Source organism: Stenella coeruleoalba (genome assembly GCF_951394435.1).
Source record: "Stenella coeruleoalba genome assembly, chromosome: 5".
Classification (NCBI taxonomy): Eukaryota; Metazoa; Chordata; class Mammalia; order Artiodactyla; family Delphinidae; genus Stenella; species Stenella coeruleoalba.
In genome coordinates, this window is record NC_137150.1 from 37,041,917 (window position 1) to 37,057,880 (window position 15,964).

Genomic DNA, 15,964 nt, shown 5'->3' on the forward strand with positions numbered 1-15,964 from the left:
GGACAAGGTGTGCACAGCTGAGTTGTTATTTACGTGGTATGATGACAGTGATGGTTAGTTTATCTCCTGGGGTCTACAAAGAAAAGCCGCTAGGTGTGCTGCCCACCAGCCTTCTCTCCCCAGCCTGCGGTGGTGCAGAATTTGCTAAGAACAGGGAATACCATTAACAATTCAGTCTAGAATGATTATTCTGTCCTTTTGAAACAGTGATTTTTAAAAAAGCACACCTCCACTCAAAGTCATTTGCTGCTTTTTCTTGTCAGAGCTGAGACGGAAAGAGGCCTGTCAAGAAAACATATTATTGAAGGTGAGTATTGCTTCCATTTTATCTTCGTTTGTGGGCTGCCGATTCAAGAAAGGTATCAACCAAACAAGTTCAAAACACATTGGAAGGGGAAAAAATTCTCTATAAAAAGAACCACAATCAACCACGTTTCTTCCTGGGGTTGAGTGTGGGGAGTGTAGTGATACAGAGGGGAAAATGAAAACTCAAAAAGACTGGATTCTCTAGAACTCTTCTCTTTTACAGCTATGCTAATGTTAATAAAGCACTTTTGTAAGATTTTTTAAAAACTTTATTGAGATATAATTTATATACCATAAAAGTTTACCCATTTAAAATATACAATTCATTGGTTCTGAGAATAATTATAGAGTGTGCACTCATCATCATACTTTGATTGTAAAACACCTTCATCTCCCCAAAAAGAAACGTTGTACCTACTAAGAGTCACTTCTTATCCCCTCCTTACCCACAGCCCAAGCAACCACTAATTTACTTTTGTCTCATTTCATACACATGAGATCATACAATATGTAATATTTTGTGACTGGGTTCTTTCACTTAGCATAAAGTTCATCCATGTTGTAGCATGTATCAGTACTTCATTCCTTTTTGTTGCCAAATAAAATTCCATTGTATGAGTATACCACAGTTTGTTTATCCAATCATCAGTCGATGGACATTTGAGTTTTCACTTTTTGACCATCATGAATAATGCTGCTTTGAACATCTGTGTACAAGTTTTTATGTGGACATATGTTAAGACTACTATACTTTTTTTTGCGGTACGTGGGCCTCTCACTGTTGTGGCCTCTCCCGTTGCGGAGCACAGGCTCCAGACGCGCAGGCTTAGCGGCCATGGCTCACGGGCCCAGCCGCTCCGTGGCATGTGGGATCTTCCCGGACCGGGGCAGGAACCCGCATCCCCTGTATCGGCAGGCGGCCTCTCAACCATTGCGCCACCAGGGAAGCCCTACTATGCTTTTTTAAAAAGAGCATCTATGCATTAAAAGAAACTGGTGGAAAGTTACTACTAGGTAATTGATTCACAGTGCCATTGCTTTTGCAATGGTACTCAAAAATGGTATCATTTAGAAATAAACAAGAAATAATACAGTCTCCAAGATCTATTATGTAGTAGAGTACTGGTACTCTACTGTGAGGATTATGAGAATTGTGAGGAATTTTTTATTTATTTCTTGCTTGTCTATATATTACAAAAATTTTATGCTTCTACATTTTGCAATAAAGGAAAAATGTTAAAAGGGGCCGCCATATGTTTCTAACATCTTTACACTAGTTCATGAACAATTCCATAAAAATTCAAGATTTTTATAACTTTAGATTCATAATTAATCATTGAGACAAATGATTCTTCTCCATTTTAAAACTAATTTCATTTATGGAATACCAGAGTCACCCAAAACATAAGATGTACTCTAATCCCACTACTTTCAAAATAAATATAGTTAAAGAAGTAAATTCCTCCCTTTGGTCACCTCATCTCATTCCACAGTTTGACAATACAGTACATAGCCTTCCCTACTTTTCCCTGTAGTGTCACTGACTTATCTATCTACCTATACACACTTACTTATAAATACAAAAATGTATGTATTAATCACTAACTGTTTTTTAGTATATTTGTAGGCTTCTGGGCTTTGAAATCAGAAAAACATTGGTTCAAGTTCCAACTCTTGTCATTTATGAGCTGGGGGACTTTGTGCAAGTTACTTAACCTCACTCATCCTCATCTCCTGGACTCTGAGATGGGCTATCAATATCCTACCTCACAAGGTTACTATTCAGGGATTGAACTTAGATTGTTCACATTGAGCACAGTGTCTGTCATATAATAAACACTTAATAAATGTTATTTTTGTCATCATCACCATCATCATCGTTCTTAATAGTGTAACTACCAGTCTTCTTCCTATGGATAAGGACACTAAGTAAGTAATATTCTGAGGCTGCCACAATGAATGACCACATTCTAGCTCTTGAGAAAGCTTGCAAATTCCTTACCCAAACAAAATCCCTCCTCAGTTCATAGTATCCAGTTTGACATTGTACAGTCAAACCCAGCCTGCCTCCCCAAACTGTTACCATTCCTGCTCTAGCATTTGCCCCATGACTTTTGTCATCTACCACAAAGTTTGTCAAACAGAAAAAATCCAAGTCTTTGGCTTGTGTACCAAGCTGAACAAACATGGCGGCAGTGTGCTGCCTAGAAAGTTCTTGTTTTTCTTTTCTTTTCTTTTTGATCTAATTGATGCAAAAAGAGATTCAGAAAGTGATTTACACTAGCTATCAACAAAGAAATAGAAAAATTGATGAGAAAAAGAATGGAGAAGTTGTGCTACTGTGCTTTTCACTGAATCTCTATTGCTTTAATATTTACCAGTGTGTATGCATAATTTCAGAACTCTCCTTTTTAAGTCAGTTTTCTTCAAGCCACATACAACTCAATAGAAATAAAATTCTCTCTCCTTTTAAATAAGTCAGAAATCCTCTTGGGAACTAATCTCTCAGGATGGATAAACCAGTTCAGCTGAAATTCAAATTGACCCAGATTCAAGCTAACACAAAATTTCAAACTTTTGAGGTTGAGGAAGAATTGGGATCAATTATTATGTTGTTACTGTTGGTGGTATTTTACAGTTTATAGTTTCAGCCAAAGACAAAAATACTCATGACTGCAAGAGATTCAGCTCAAAGGATATTTCTAGGCAGGCTGAAATTAGGGAATTGAGTGAATTTTACAGAAAAAAAGAAGGGACGTGAGATTTCTAGACCCAGAATAAATTTTGAAAAAGTTTACAAATCATTATCCTCAGGTTTCATTGGTACTTGGCCTGTGATGAGGATGACTTTATTCAACATTGGAGTTTCATATGCGCATTAAATTTGAGAAGCACTGTTAAAGAATGAGACAGAAGTCCAATTCATGTAGAGTTCAGGCCACTTGTGGGCTGGGTGACCTTGGCCACCTGAGTTAGTTTTTAGAGTGTAAAATTAGCTTGATTTGGGCATAATGCAATTTTGAAAAAAGTCATATGAAAGACCTTTTCAGTGAGCCCAAAGTCCTTGACTTAGATCCAGCTAGAAACAACATTCTCCTTAGATTAATAAGGAGGGAGTAGAAATTTCACTAATAGGTTTATTATATTCATTTGGAATCACAGGATCCTCCCAGGCTCTGAAAGTCTATTTATCCATTCAGCCATTCCACAAACATTCATTAAACCCAAATTTGTGCCAGTGTTAAAATTTAGCAGATCAAAGCTCTTTAGTATCTAACATGAAAGAATGGAAATAGTTTGGTAAGTCAAATTGTAAGCGTAAGTAAATTGTTTCTGTGATTTTATAGGCAAAAGCTGTGTTTAGGTCTGTATTTGCCTTTCAGGTAAACAACAGTTTTGTTATGTGATTCAATACACAAACCACTGTCCTTGTTTTAGGAGGAGGAGAGGAAAATAATCTGAGAAAGCTCCGCTTGAAACTTTTTAATGAATGGCAAATATTAAACCCTACTATCTGAACTTTTTAAGAAAGAGACAATTGATGATTTTTCAATTAAAGAATAAATTTCTTAACAAATGGATTCACCACAGGATTCCTTCCCAGTGCACCATGTTCATGGTAAACTGAAATCACCCACCCAAAACAATCATGTTTCATAATGGGAGGTGTAGCCAGTTATATTATTCTAATGCAGGGCAGTCTTTATAAAAAGAAGCATGTCTCAAATCATGACTGAGAGGTCTGCCGAGAAGAAGCTGGAAAATTATATTGGGAAGCAGTGTACATTATTTAAGGCAACATTTTTTTTCAAGCCTGATCGGAAAACAAATATGCCATAGGAGTAGAAGATGATGACACAGCGTATTTGAAGAGAACATTGCAGAATTTCCAAACTACCCATGGCCTTGTTTCTAGAGTTAAATCTGCAACGATGAACACATGTTCCACCTCTAACCCTGCCAAAACTGCTTAACATCTGGAATGAACATATTCCTTTAGACGCCTATGAAATAGGCTTAAATTGAATCAATTTTCACCTTATGAACAATACAGTTCCTGTTACACTTCAGAACCTAAAAGAGAGATTAACTTAGATTTCTTTTTACTATAGTCACTTGAAAGCTATTTTCTTTACATAATTTATTCTCCTGTGGACTTTTGAGGACTTGCCCGTTAACATCTAGACATCTCCTCAAGAGCAGGGAACGTTTCTCCTGCTTCTCCTGTCTTCACTCCCACAGACACTGGGTTAGCGCCAAGGGACAGGCTAATGTCAAAAGTGCCTTCAGCAAGTGCATTCGCTGCACGGGATCACTTACCTCCTTAGGTCATGATTAGCCATTCGGATGCCGCTCTGGAGCCAAGGTTAATGCATTTTTGCTCATCTACTTAAACTTAAAACAATACTTGGCCCCAAGCCAATGCTCAACAAGCATTTGCTAAGTAGAGGTAGAATATGACTATTTGTTTATTGGAGATAAACCCTAAATGGCTCTCAAGGAGACACTTGTTAGCATGTCTTTATGTTGCTACAAGATTAAAGCATCCGAATAGAAAAAGCCAGGACTAGCTGATTTGTTTTGTAGTCACATGAAAGATCAAAACAGAAAGACCATCTAGCTCCACTTTGTCTGTGGACAGATGAGGCTACTAAGGTCCAAAGAGGCTAGGAGACTGGCAAAGTCATTGAAGCCAGCGCGATTTAGTACTCTGGATCCCAAGGCCTGTGCCGCACCTGCATGAAGACCTCTCCTCTGAATGCCAGACTGGTCCATCCAGCAGCCAAGAGCTCCGTGGGGTTGACTGATGTGCTGCTCAGACCCATCATGGCTCCCAACACCACCACCAATCTGCTTCTCCCGTGACTTTCTCACTTACTAACAGTCACTTAACTTCTCAGGCCAAAAGTCTAAGAGTCCTCCTTGATACCTCTACCTCCACACTTTATATTCAGCACACCAAGTCCTCTTATTTCTACCTATACAACTTGTCCCGAATTTGAACACTTCTCATCAACTTGGTCCAAGCATTGTCTACTACAATGACCTCCTCACTGGTCTCCCCTCCCTGCTGTCACTCTCGCCCCTGAAGGTCACTCTCAGCAGGCCAAGAGATCAGTTCAGAACACAAATCTGATATCATCATTTCCCCAACTTAACTCCATTTCTTTACCTCCCAGCCCCTCACCAACGTCTTTCCATCTCACAAAGAGTAAAATCCAAAATTCATGCCATGGATTACAAGACTTTATGTGATTGAGATTTTCAAAGTGAGCAGACAGTGTCTCTTAGGTGCACAACCTCCTTTTACTCCACTTCAGAGTCAGAGTAGAGACCTGGTGGATCATTGACAGGATACAACACATCATTTCTTATATTCTCACGTGAATACTCTTGAATCTTGGCCTAAATATCAAGAAAAAAGCCTTTCCGGAGAAAGAATTGAGAGATGAGGAATGACTGAATACAATGAGACTGTCATTCTATCAAGTCCATGTCATTATTTATGGGTGCATACTATTACCTTGAACTATGAACCTTTGCCAATAGATGCTCTCAGTATGTACTGTTTGGTCCCTGGAGATAAATACAAATACCATGTCCATGCATCTTTAACCCCCCAGAGCCCAGCACAGTTTCAGATCAAATTGGAACTCAGTACTTGCTTATGGCATGGAAGAGGAAAGGACTTACGTTGTGACTGATCACACTGCATTCCAACAGGTCAGAGTTAGTCATAGCTCCTTCTAGTTTCTCTCAGCCCACACTGATCTGTTCAGAAGAGCATAGAGGGAGAGCGCCATCATCAGAAAGGAGGACACTTTGTTTCCAGTGCCAGGCATGGGCCAGAACTGTCACTAAATGTCTCCCTTTAAAACCAGGAGGTCCAGTGAAAATCTTTGGCATCTAGTCTTTGGCACCATTCATCTTGAGTCTTTGCAGATGTGAGCACCACTGTTATAACTACCGCACTTCTATAGACTGTTGCACTTACCAAGTGCTTGCCAACTGATTTTATCTGCTCTCTGGAGCAGCGATCCTGAAGGTTGTAAGTATTGTTATCTCCACTACAGGTTAGAGAACTGAGTCACACACAAAAAGGTCAACTAACCCAAGTGGGATCACATGCTAGAGAACAGATTTCCAACCCTTCAGACCTAGGGATACCCTGTTATTGTTTGCTTAATTATCTTTTCCTCTCCTTACCTCCTCCATACACACAGCTGCTTCCAAATGTGGCTCATATCATAGTGCTTTTTAAGCTGAATTTAATTTCAAGATGCCCATTGAGATAGCTGGTAATACCCCGAGCCTGAAAGCCAGTGGTTTTTTAAGAACAGGCATTAGACTTTACAACACCTGTCTGCCCTAATCTCTTCATCAGTGCTTCTTTTAACAAGCTACCATCACAGACAATCCTTTCTCAATTAATGAAAAAACATTTCCGGAACTGTATTCAAGCACTCCATCTTCCTGTCAGAAAAGTAATTGTGGCTGGCTGATAAGCCAGTTTGAAAAATCAAATTTAAATGAGCCAAATTTAAATTTATAAGAGCCTTATTTAACATGCAATTAATTTTACACCTATAATAAAAAGAGAAAAACCCCCAGTCTTCCTGTGGAATTAAATAGGCTGGTAAGGAAATGCTGTGCCTCATAGAAATGAGAAAATAATTCTTGAACACTGTCATCCTTTTGGTTGCATAATACTATATACAACGTGTTCTGTCTCAGGGAAGTATTAATTTTACTGAAATTAAATATTTTTTCTGCATAATCATAGGAATGTCACTCAGTGGTTAGGGCTGAGACATAGATTATTGGCTCCAGATTTTTTTTTTTAAGCTCTCACTCTCTCCTTTATATTACCCCTTAAATCTTTAGGGCTTCTAGTGTTTTTGTTTCTTCTCAAAAGAATGGGGAATAATAGAAATGGTAGGGCACAGCTATATTTAAGGTTCTTCGAACTTTTGTTTTAATTAGTAAAATGTTGAGCGAAGCCTTCATTTGCCAACCCTTTTATTCCTATTAAAACCCATGTGTACGTTAAGATGGGGTTATCAGTCACTTATTTATGACTTACACCATTTTATTGTTTTTGATATGCAATAAATATATCTCCATCCCATTATAAGCCCATTAAGTAATTCAAAACATGACATTAATTTGCATTTTTCAGGAAGAAAGACGTTAAACTCAGGCTGCTTTTTATTACTTTGCTTCTAGACACAGCCACACAGGAGCCACCGTGAAAAGTCATTACCAAGTGTGGATTTCCAGTGGAGCACTAATACCATTGAGAAAGTTCTAAGGCTTTTCTTTGTTGGGGACAACGTCAGCCCTTGATATATTTTTAAAAGGTTCTAGGGGCCAACTAACACATCACAGTATTCAATGTTTCAAGTTTCAACTTTTTTGAAACTAATCCAATGCTTTTTCTTTTTTAAAGTAAATTCTTGAAGGAAACCAAGCTTCAACTATTTCTAATAGTGCTCATATTTAGATTTTTTGAGGTTTTCCTGCTTCTGTTTCCAGGACTGAAGGGCTCCCTCCAGAGGCTGCAGCTCGAGTATGTGGATGTAGTCTTCGCAAATCGACCAGACAGTAACACCCCCATGGAAGGTGAGTGAAGAAATGTAATAAAAGACTCTAGAGTTATTGATTCTAGCTTGGCGACTTATTCCACTCACAGTAGGAAATGAAATATATTCAGACTGATTTGACTGAACGTGAAAAATAAAAACCTTTCCAGTCGATGTCTTTCAGCCTCAATATTTACCCACAAAGTCAGTGCTCCACATCTTGCATCTTCATTAATTTTTAAGCAGTTGCAGGCACTGGGAGTGTGGCTCGTACCATTACAGTGCTCACTTTCTCCAGGTTCCTTTCACTTCTGTGATTTTATCAACTAAAACAATAAACGTAATTGGAAGGGGAGTTTATAACCCAGCCATCATTATTTTGGAGTGAGTTCTCTGAGGGTGTTCTTACCTCATAATGACTCTAGGTCAGATTAGTCTCCAATCTGTGGTGATAAGTGCTAAGTGCTACCACGAGCAGAGGAGCGACTACTTGAAAATGTGACTCTTCGTTGCAATCTGGTTTTTGATTCTCAAGGAGCTGCAATATTTTATCCCCATTGTGTTAACAACTGTTTAAAGACAATTTAAGTATCTCCCTGTGGAAGCTTTCAGAATGTTCCTAAAACCAGATTTTCTTCAGTCTGCATTTATTTATGGAAACTACCTAGGATGATTGAAGATAGTTTGGGAGGAAAAATTTAAAAGAAGGTTCTAGTTAATTGAGATTTATAATCATATGGATTATCATATACCTGAGGTGAATGAGAATGAAGATATTTGGGAAAAAGAAGGAAAAAAATAATGTTTTGGTTATTTGAGGTTTACTATATGACATGGATTTTACAAATTTTTAAAGAATTAGAATACTTGACATAAAATTACACTAAGGTAAATTTAGTTTTGATGATTCAAAAGGTAGTTCAGGATCTTGTAATAAATCAGGTTCTGTAAAGGTTTGTTCTTGCTAGAGGGTTATAGAAGTTATGGAAGTTATAAATGATTGCAGTGTATATAAATATTTCTGTAGGCTGCATTTCTGAAAATAAAAGTTGTGGAAACTATTTTCCTTACTATTTATGTCTTTCGCAACCACAGAGAAATGGTTAAAATATATATTTATATATCTAATTTTCTCTTAGAGTTTTCTGCTTTTTTTGATTTGAGTAAATTAGGAGTTTATTATAAAGCAATATCAGTGTTGGAAATTCGTAATAAGAAATTATCCATGGAAATGACATAAAATGCATATTTTTATCAAAGCAAAGAATAGGTGTTTGATAAAGCAAATCATAAACATTTTATTAGTGTAAGAAGTGCTTATTGCAAGGATAATGTGATGTCACACCATTCTCAATGCCACATTAAAACAGAGCACTGAAGCTATCGCGTGAGCACAATTGTCAAGTAAAATGCCATTCAGTGGCGGCTGTGAAAGACTGAAATTGCTTCCCATTTTAAGTGCCTAGTGACTATTTTCCTCTTTGGAAAAATGTCCTTTGCAATTATGCTATGTACAGGAAAGAAGAACATCTGGGATTTTTCAGCATCTTTTTTTTTTTTTTGGCTCATTTTCCCCATTCTACCACTATCTTTAATCTGAGGAATATGATATAGAAGTCTCTGAAACAAAACATTATAATTTGCATTATATACCTACAGAGGAGAAGATTCTCAATTAGGAGCCAAACTATGTGATACTGATAAGATAATGGTATCTCTTATATAAAGACTAATTATGTGTTGACATTTATCAGAAGGGAGCTTCAAAACATAGAAAACAAAAACAAACCAGATTGCTACCTGATAGAGAATGTATAACTGCAGCATTAACCAGTCTCCGCTGGAATCAGAGAATATTTACATTTTCTCTGAGTTTCTTACAAAAAAATACCACAAAGGGCTTCCCTGGTGGCGCAGTGGTTGAGAGTCCGCCTGCCGATGCTGGGGACACGGGTTCGTGCCCCGGTCCGGGAAGGTCCCACATGCCACGGAGCGGCTGGGCCCGTGAGCCATGGCCGCTGAGCCTGCGCATCCGGAGCCTGTGCTCCGCAACGGGAGAGACCACAACAGTGAGAGGCCCGCATACTACAAAAAAACAAACAAACAGCTTCCTATTCTGCTTTGTGGTATTTTTTGTTTGTTTGTTTTGCGGTACGCGGGCCTCTCACTGCGCAGGCTCAGCGGCCATGGCTCACGGGCCCAGCCGCTTCGTGGCATGTGGGACCTTCCTGGACCAGGGGCACAGGTTCGGGGCACAAACCTGTGTCTGTCCTGCATCGGCAGGCGGACTCCCAACCACTGCGCCACCAGGGAAGTCCAGGAAGCTGTTTTATCATAAGTCATTGTCCAAGTTCAGAAGTCTAATGAAGGGTGTCAAATAGAGATTTGTACTTGTTGATAAGGTCAAGAAACATGGCATGTCAAAGCTCTGCGGCAACCAACCTCCTTATGCTGGGATGTAGCCTGCTCTCTCCCACCCCCAGCAAAGGGAGATCCACTCCTGGCTGGCACATAAGACTCCGAGGCTTATTCCTCTGGGATAACTTAGCAGGTTCACACTACAGGCAAGTCCCCATGTAGGACTTATTCCAGATTGAAATAGCTTCCCTGTGATGTCTCCCTAGCTTTGCAGAAAATGTGTATCCTCAAACAATATACTCATTTGTTCCAAGGTGAGCCAGATGGAAGGGCCAGTTTGGTATTAGTCTCTAGAAACTCATTCTCTATATTTAGTCTTTCCTTCTTTACTGTGTCAGAGGAAAGGACTGATCTGGGCAACAGAGAGAAGAAGAAATAGGAAATAAGAAAAAAATAAGAAATAGGGATTTCCAGGTAGCCTTGGGTGCATTTTCTCTTCTAAAAATGAAAAAAAAGGTGTGTAAGCTATGTCTGGATTCCATGTTGTTATTTTCATTTTTGCAATGATTTTGTGAATCATATATGTGTGTATGTGAGTGAAAGTTGTACCTGTACAATGGGGTCTACCTTAGGAAGGCTATTAGGGTTTCTAAAAACAATAGAAAAGTAAATGTTACGTATAGTCAAAATTACCCTTGAAAACCCTATAGTAATGACTTGTTGTCAGTGTTACTCTATAGCCTTTAATTACTCAATTTCTTCTCCAAATATAGTGACAAAACCATCACTAGATACTTTCCCAGACACCTTTTTTTTTTTTTTTGGTAACAGCCTTAATATCATTCACATACTTTTCTTTAGCAACTCACATTGGCAATTTTAGGCTCAACTGCATCCATTTCTGTCTAATATAAGCGATGGAACAGTGGTTGCCAAGTGCATATTGCTGAATTTTCCTATATTAAATCTACATATGTTGGCACTGTTCTTTGTATGTGTGCCTCACAGTAAACCCTTAACATTTGTAGATCACCTTTAATTGGTTTCAACCATTCCCGTCAATTCCATGGACCCACAACACACCCTAACTTATGATTTTGCCAAGGCACCTATATTAAACCCTGGGGAACTAATGAGAGAACTTAGCCCAGCTTTCTAAGACTCATTTTAAACAACTTTGATTTAAATTTATTAAAATGCCAACCCCATCCTCTTGATTCGCACCATGAAAGGATGTTAATTGGGAACACTTCTAGAGTAAACCAGCGTGAGTCTCGTCCAGTTTCTACATATCAGATGACAACAGATTGAGCCAGAAAAAGATTAGCAGTAGCATCTTCATGATATTGGCATCATGGATCAAATTAGTTGTTCCCTTCCCTCCTTCCTTAGACAGCCACTAGACAAAAAGTGAGTCCTTTCAAAAGAATGGCATAAATTCCCAAAGTGCAACCAATGGAGGAGGAGGTGAGACAGCCTTTGTAATCTACAACCCTGTGGAATGCAATTAGACATTTTACAGCTATGGGAAGATGTTCCTGACAACAGAGGGGAGCTTGTATACTTTGTCCTCTGTCCTTCTTGTTTATTTTTTCTGGTTCACCTAGTAGTAATTCATTTTTCTTTCACAGCACCTGCCATGCCATCTGTCTCTGCTATAACACCTGGCGTTGATGGCATGTTTTCCAATTCCAGAAAAAATCAGTCCCATGTCCCATTTCTTCTTTCTTATACTTCTGTGTTCTTCCCAGTAGAGTCACTGACAGTTCCTTGAGCTCCATGATACTCACATTCTTAAGTCTCTCACTTCCATAAATCCCCAAAGTATATTTCAAAATCTTCTCTTAAGCTCATTAGTCAAGAGAAAGTTCATTCCAACATGAATCATGTTGGACATGGATAGACACAGAGCAATTGTGTGTCTGAGGACCTGCACTAGGAGTTTCTGGTGTGGTTTTCTGTCATTCACAAGTGCTAGACTAACTTCTCCATCCATACTCTTCTCATTGATCCAGAGAGGAAATAACTGAGCATGATTGTGGGCATGAAAGGAGGCTATAAACCATGTACCACTTGTGAATAGTAGAAAAAAGAGGGGACCCATTTTAGTTTATGTAGCTTTTTAAAAAAGGAAAGAAGAAAGGCCACTAAATTCATTGATCTGAGAATATGAAGATTTTAAAATTAAATTACACTTTAATTAAATTTTAATTTAAAAAATTTGGAATTGAGTCCTCTTTTATTTATTTAGAATTTTTTGCCAAAACTAGTTAATCTCACAAACTCCCAGAGTCATTAGATATTATTCTCAATCTAATTACAGTTCAAATTATTTATTTTTTTCCTGCTAGTAGGTCAATGCAGACATAAAACAACCCAGATGTCTTATTTCAAATAAGAGAGACAAGATCAAAGTTAGCTTCACTTAATTCCCATAACATCATCATGTCAAACAACCTATTCCAAAAGAATTTCCTTCTTTCTAAGCCATCTTTTTACTGTCCACATATGCCAGCAGGAATCTACAGATATTCAGGAATCTAGGACATCCAGTGACAGCTCAGGAAATACCAGAGAGTGGCAAACATTGCAGGATCCCAAATTTTCTACACTTTCTCAATTCCAGAACGCTGGCCCTGGATATTTAGCATCCAAAGTAAAGTTTTCAGCACAAAAATGTAATGATCCCCAAACCTAGAAATATTGTCTAACCACCATGGATCATCCCTTCTGCCTTTGTATTTTATTGTCTTCCCTGAAAGACACCCTCAATCTGTCCCCTGCAAAAAAAACATAATAGGAAGAAATCTTCTGCCAATAGGCTATAACAGTGTTGTTCCATAGAAATATTTTGAAAGCCACATATGTATTTTCAATTTTCTATTACGTACATTTAAAAAGTAAAAAGAAACAGGTGAGATTAATTGTAAAACTATATTTTAATTTAAGCCAATATATAAAAAATGATCATTTCAACATGCAATCAATATAAAAATTACTGAGGAGATATTTTACATTACTTTTTTTCATACTAAGTCTTTGAAATCTGTTATGTATTTCACACTTACAGCACATCTTAATTTGGGCCAGCCACATTTCAAGTGCTCAATAACCACATGTGGCCAGTGGCTGCTATTTGACCACACAGGTCTCTAAACTCTAGTTCAAGTCTAGCAGAGCACCAGATACATACTGGGGGCTCAATAAGTATTTATTGTGTGGATGGATGGATGGATAGATGGATGATTAGACGGATGAGTGAACAAGTTGTTTGACTGGATGAATGAAGCTCTAAAGTTAAATAGATCCACCATCACCTTTCTCTACTTGAAAACCTATTTTGGTTTCCTAACGTCTATGAACATTCTGGTACCTGATCTGGTTCAGCATATTTTAGGGTGATATTAAGAAGGATAGGTTGCTGGCAAAGGGCGCCAGGACACTCTTACATCCCATTTCTCGTCATCTCTCTTAACAGCAGCATCCGGATGCCAGATCTCTCTCCAGAAATCTAGCTGATACCTAAATGAGCAGAAACGAATGGAGGCATGATTCTTTTGCAGTTCAGTTGCCCCTGAGAATTACTATATCAAATTTTAAAATTATCTAACCCATTTCATTTATGACCCTGGCCAGGATGCTCTGAGGGCCTCTGGTGTTCATCAGATCAATCTAACCTCCTGGCTTGAAAGGCTAGGACAGCTGAGTTTTCAAGAAATTAATTTGGAGAAAGTGATTTTCATATCTAAGAGGATGAGCCAAACCCTACCAAGCCCATGGCAAAAGAAAAAAAAAAAATTGTGTTCCAATTTTACTAAATCAGTTTTATTTCCATTTTAACTGTGAATTCACCAATTTACTGCTGCTTTAGACGTATTCAGCTGATATTTTATCCTTTACAGAACACCAAGTCATGCTGTTAAAAAAGAAATTAATTTCATTCATTCTAAGAAATAACATGGGGGGATGGTTGAGTTCACTTTGTGTTCTTTCAGTCTCTGGTGTGGTTTTTTAGAAAAATCTCATGTTTCTGTCATCGTGGGCCTCCTTCTCATTAGGACAATATTTCTATAAAATGGACTGGGAAGGCATCAGATAGACACAGCTTTAAATCCTGGCTTTGCTACCTGTTAGACTGTATGCCTAGGGCAAGTTTCTATCCTCACTGAGGCTCAGTCTCCTCCCCTGAAAATGGAGGTAACATATAAAGTGGCTTCTGAAGGAGATAGCATTGTGGGTACAGCACCTCACTCACAGCAGGGGAAGAAACAGAAGCCTCATTTCTAGAACGCCCCGCACAACACACATACACATAAAACTCTCTTCTCTCTGGGTCTCTCTCAAAGGTAAGCATAGGAGACAACTAAGACCCTAAAATAATGTGATGAAAATCAAATGAAGGTGGCCAAGCTGCAGGGTTAACCAGGGTCTGTGGTGAGGCCATGTAGAATCAAGGTACACAGTTGGTAATAGAATTTTCTTCTAGCTCACATTTTTCTCCTTGAAATTTTTGTTCTGAAATTCTCCATGCCCTTTAAAATTATGTAATTATAGATTTTCCAGGGTTAATCTATTCAGTCAAAAGGTGATCTTAAGCCTGTGATTTTATTTTCAAAAGTGTATCTAGAAAAAAACTCAATAATAAGATTCACTCATTCATTCAATTGATATTTTTTGAATATCTGTATCAGCAGACAGAAGGTGCCTGGGTCAATAGCACACTTGCTCTATTGGAAAGACTCAGGGACAAATCCACCTAGCCATTAACTGTAGTTCACCAGTTAGTCTGATGTGCAGATATAGACGCTTTGCATTTCTTGCACAGAGGATTTTTGAAGCCAGAATGGGGTCACCAGTGGGTGACTAATTTAAGACCACACTTGACAATGAAAATTATACCAAAAAAAGACTTTGAGTCTTCACATGGTTCATGTATATTTAGTGTATCTTTTTTCTCTAAATTTATTTATTTTATTTTTGGCCGCGTTGGGTCTTCGTTGCTGCATGCGGGCTTTCTCTAGTTGCGGCGAGCAGGGGCTACTCTTCGTTGCAGGAGCAGGCATCTCACCACGGTGGCTTTTCTTGTTGTAGAGCACGGACTCTAGGTGCACAGGCTTCAGTAATTGTGGCACGCGGGCTCAGTAGTTGTGGCTCGCGGGCTCTACAGCGCAGGCTCAGTAGTTTGTACAGCATGGGCTTAGTTGCTCCGTGGCATGTGGGATCTTCCTGGACCAGGGCTCAAACCTGTGCCCCCTGCATTGGCAGGCAGATTCTTAACCACTGCGCCACCAGGGAGCCCTATTTAGTGTATCTTGAATGTTTTGTGCTTCACGTCATAGGCGTAAGGATGCATTGTGAATATCATTGTGAATATCATCACCCTTCCCTCAATGCTCAGTACACAACATTTTTCTACTTTGTCTATGGCTACCATGACTCAGAGCTTACTAATCCACTTAGTCTTACTGTTATGTGAACTCACACATTATGTGATTCTGCTGTCTCACAAGCTTTTTGTTTCTCTAGCCAGTTTCATTTATCCTCCTTATTCACTTCTCTCACTTTCTTGAGAAGAACTGAATAATCTTAAGTAACACAGCAAAGGCACATTACAGAGTTCACCACCCTTACTTGTTGGGCTGCTGCCTCAGATTTGCAGAGTCAACTTCTAGGGCCATTGGAGAAATTTCCAGAGTTTGGAGGAGCATGGATCACTC

General features: G+C 38.7%; 1 protein-coding gene across 7 annotated transcripts in view; it reads left to right on the top strand.

Moving 5' to 3' along the window:
• Positions 1–15,964, top strand: part of KCNAB1 (potassium voltage-gated channel subfamily A regulatory beta subunit 1) — a 508,411-nt gene that overhangs the window by 441,036 nt on the left and 51,411 nt on the right. For all 7 annotated transcript variants that reach the window (XM_079921204.1, XM_079921205.1, XM_079921206.1 and 4 more), the window contains 2 exons: positions 264–307; positions 7,843–7,929. In XM_079921204.1, the coding sequence (XP_079777330.1) occupies positions 264–307; positions 7,843–7,929 (131 nt within the window). The remainder of the gene's footprint in view (positions 1–263; positions 308–7,842; positions 7,930–15,964) is intronic.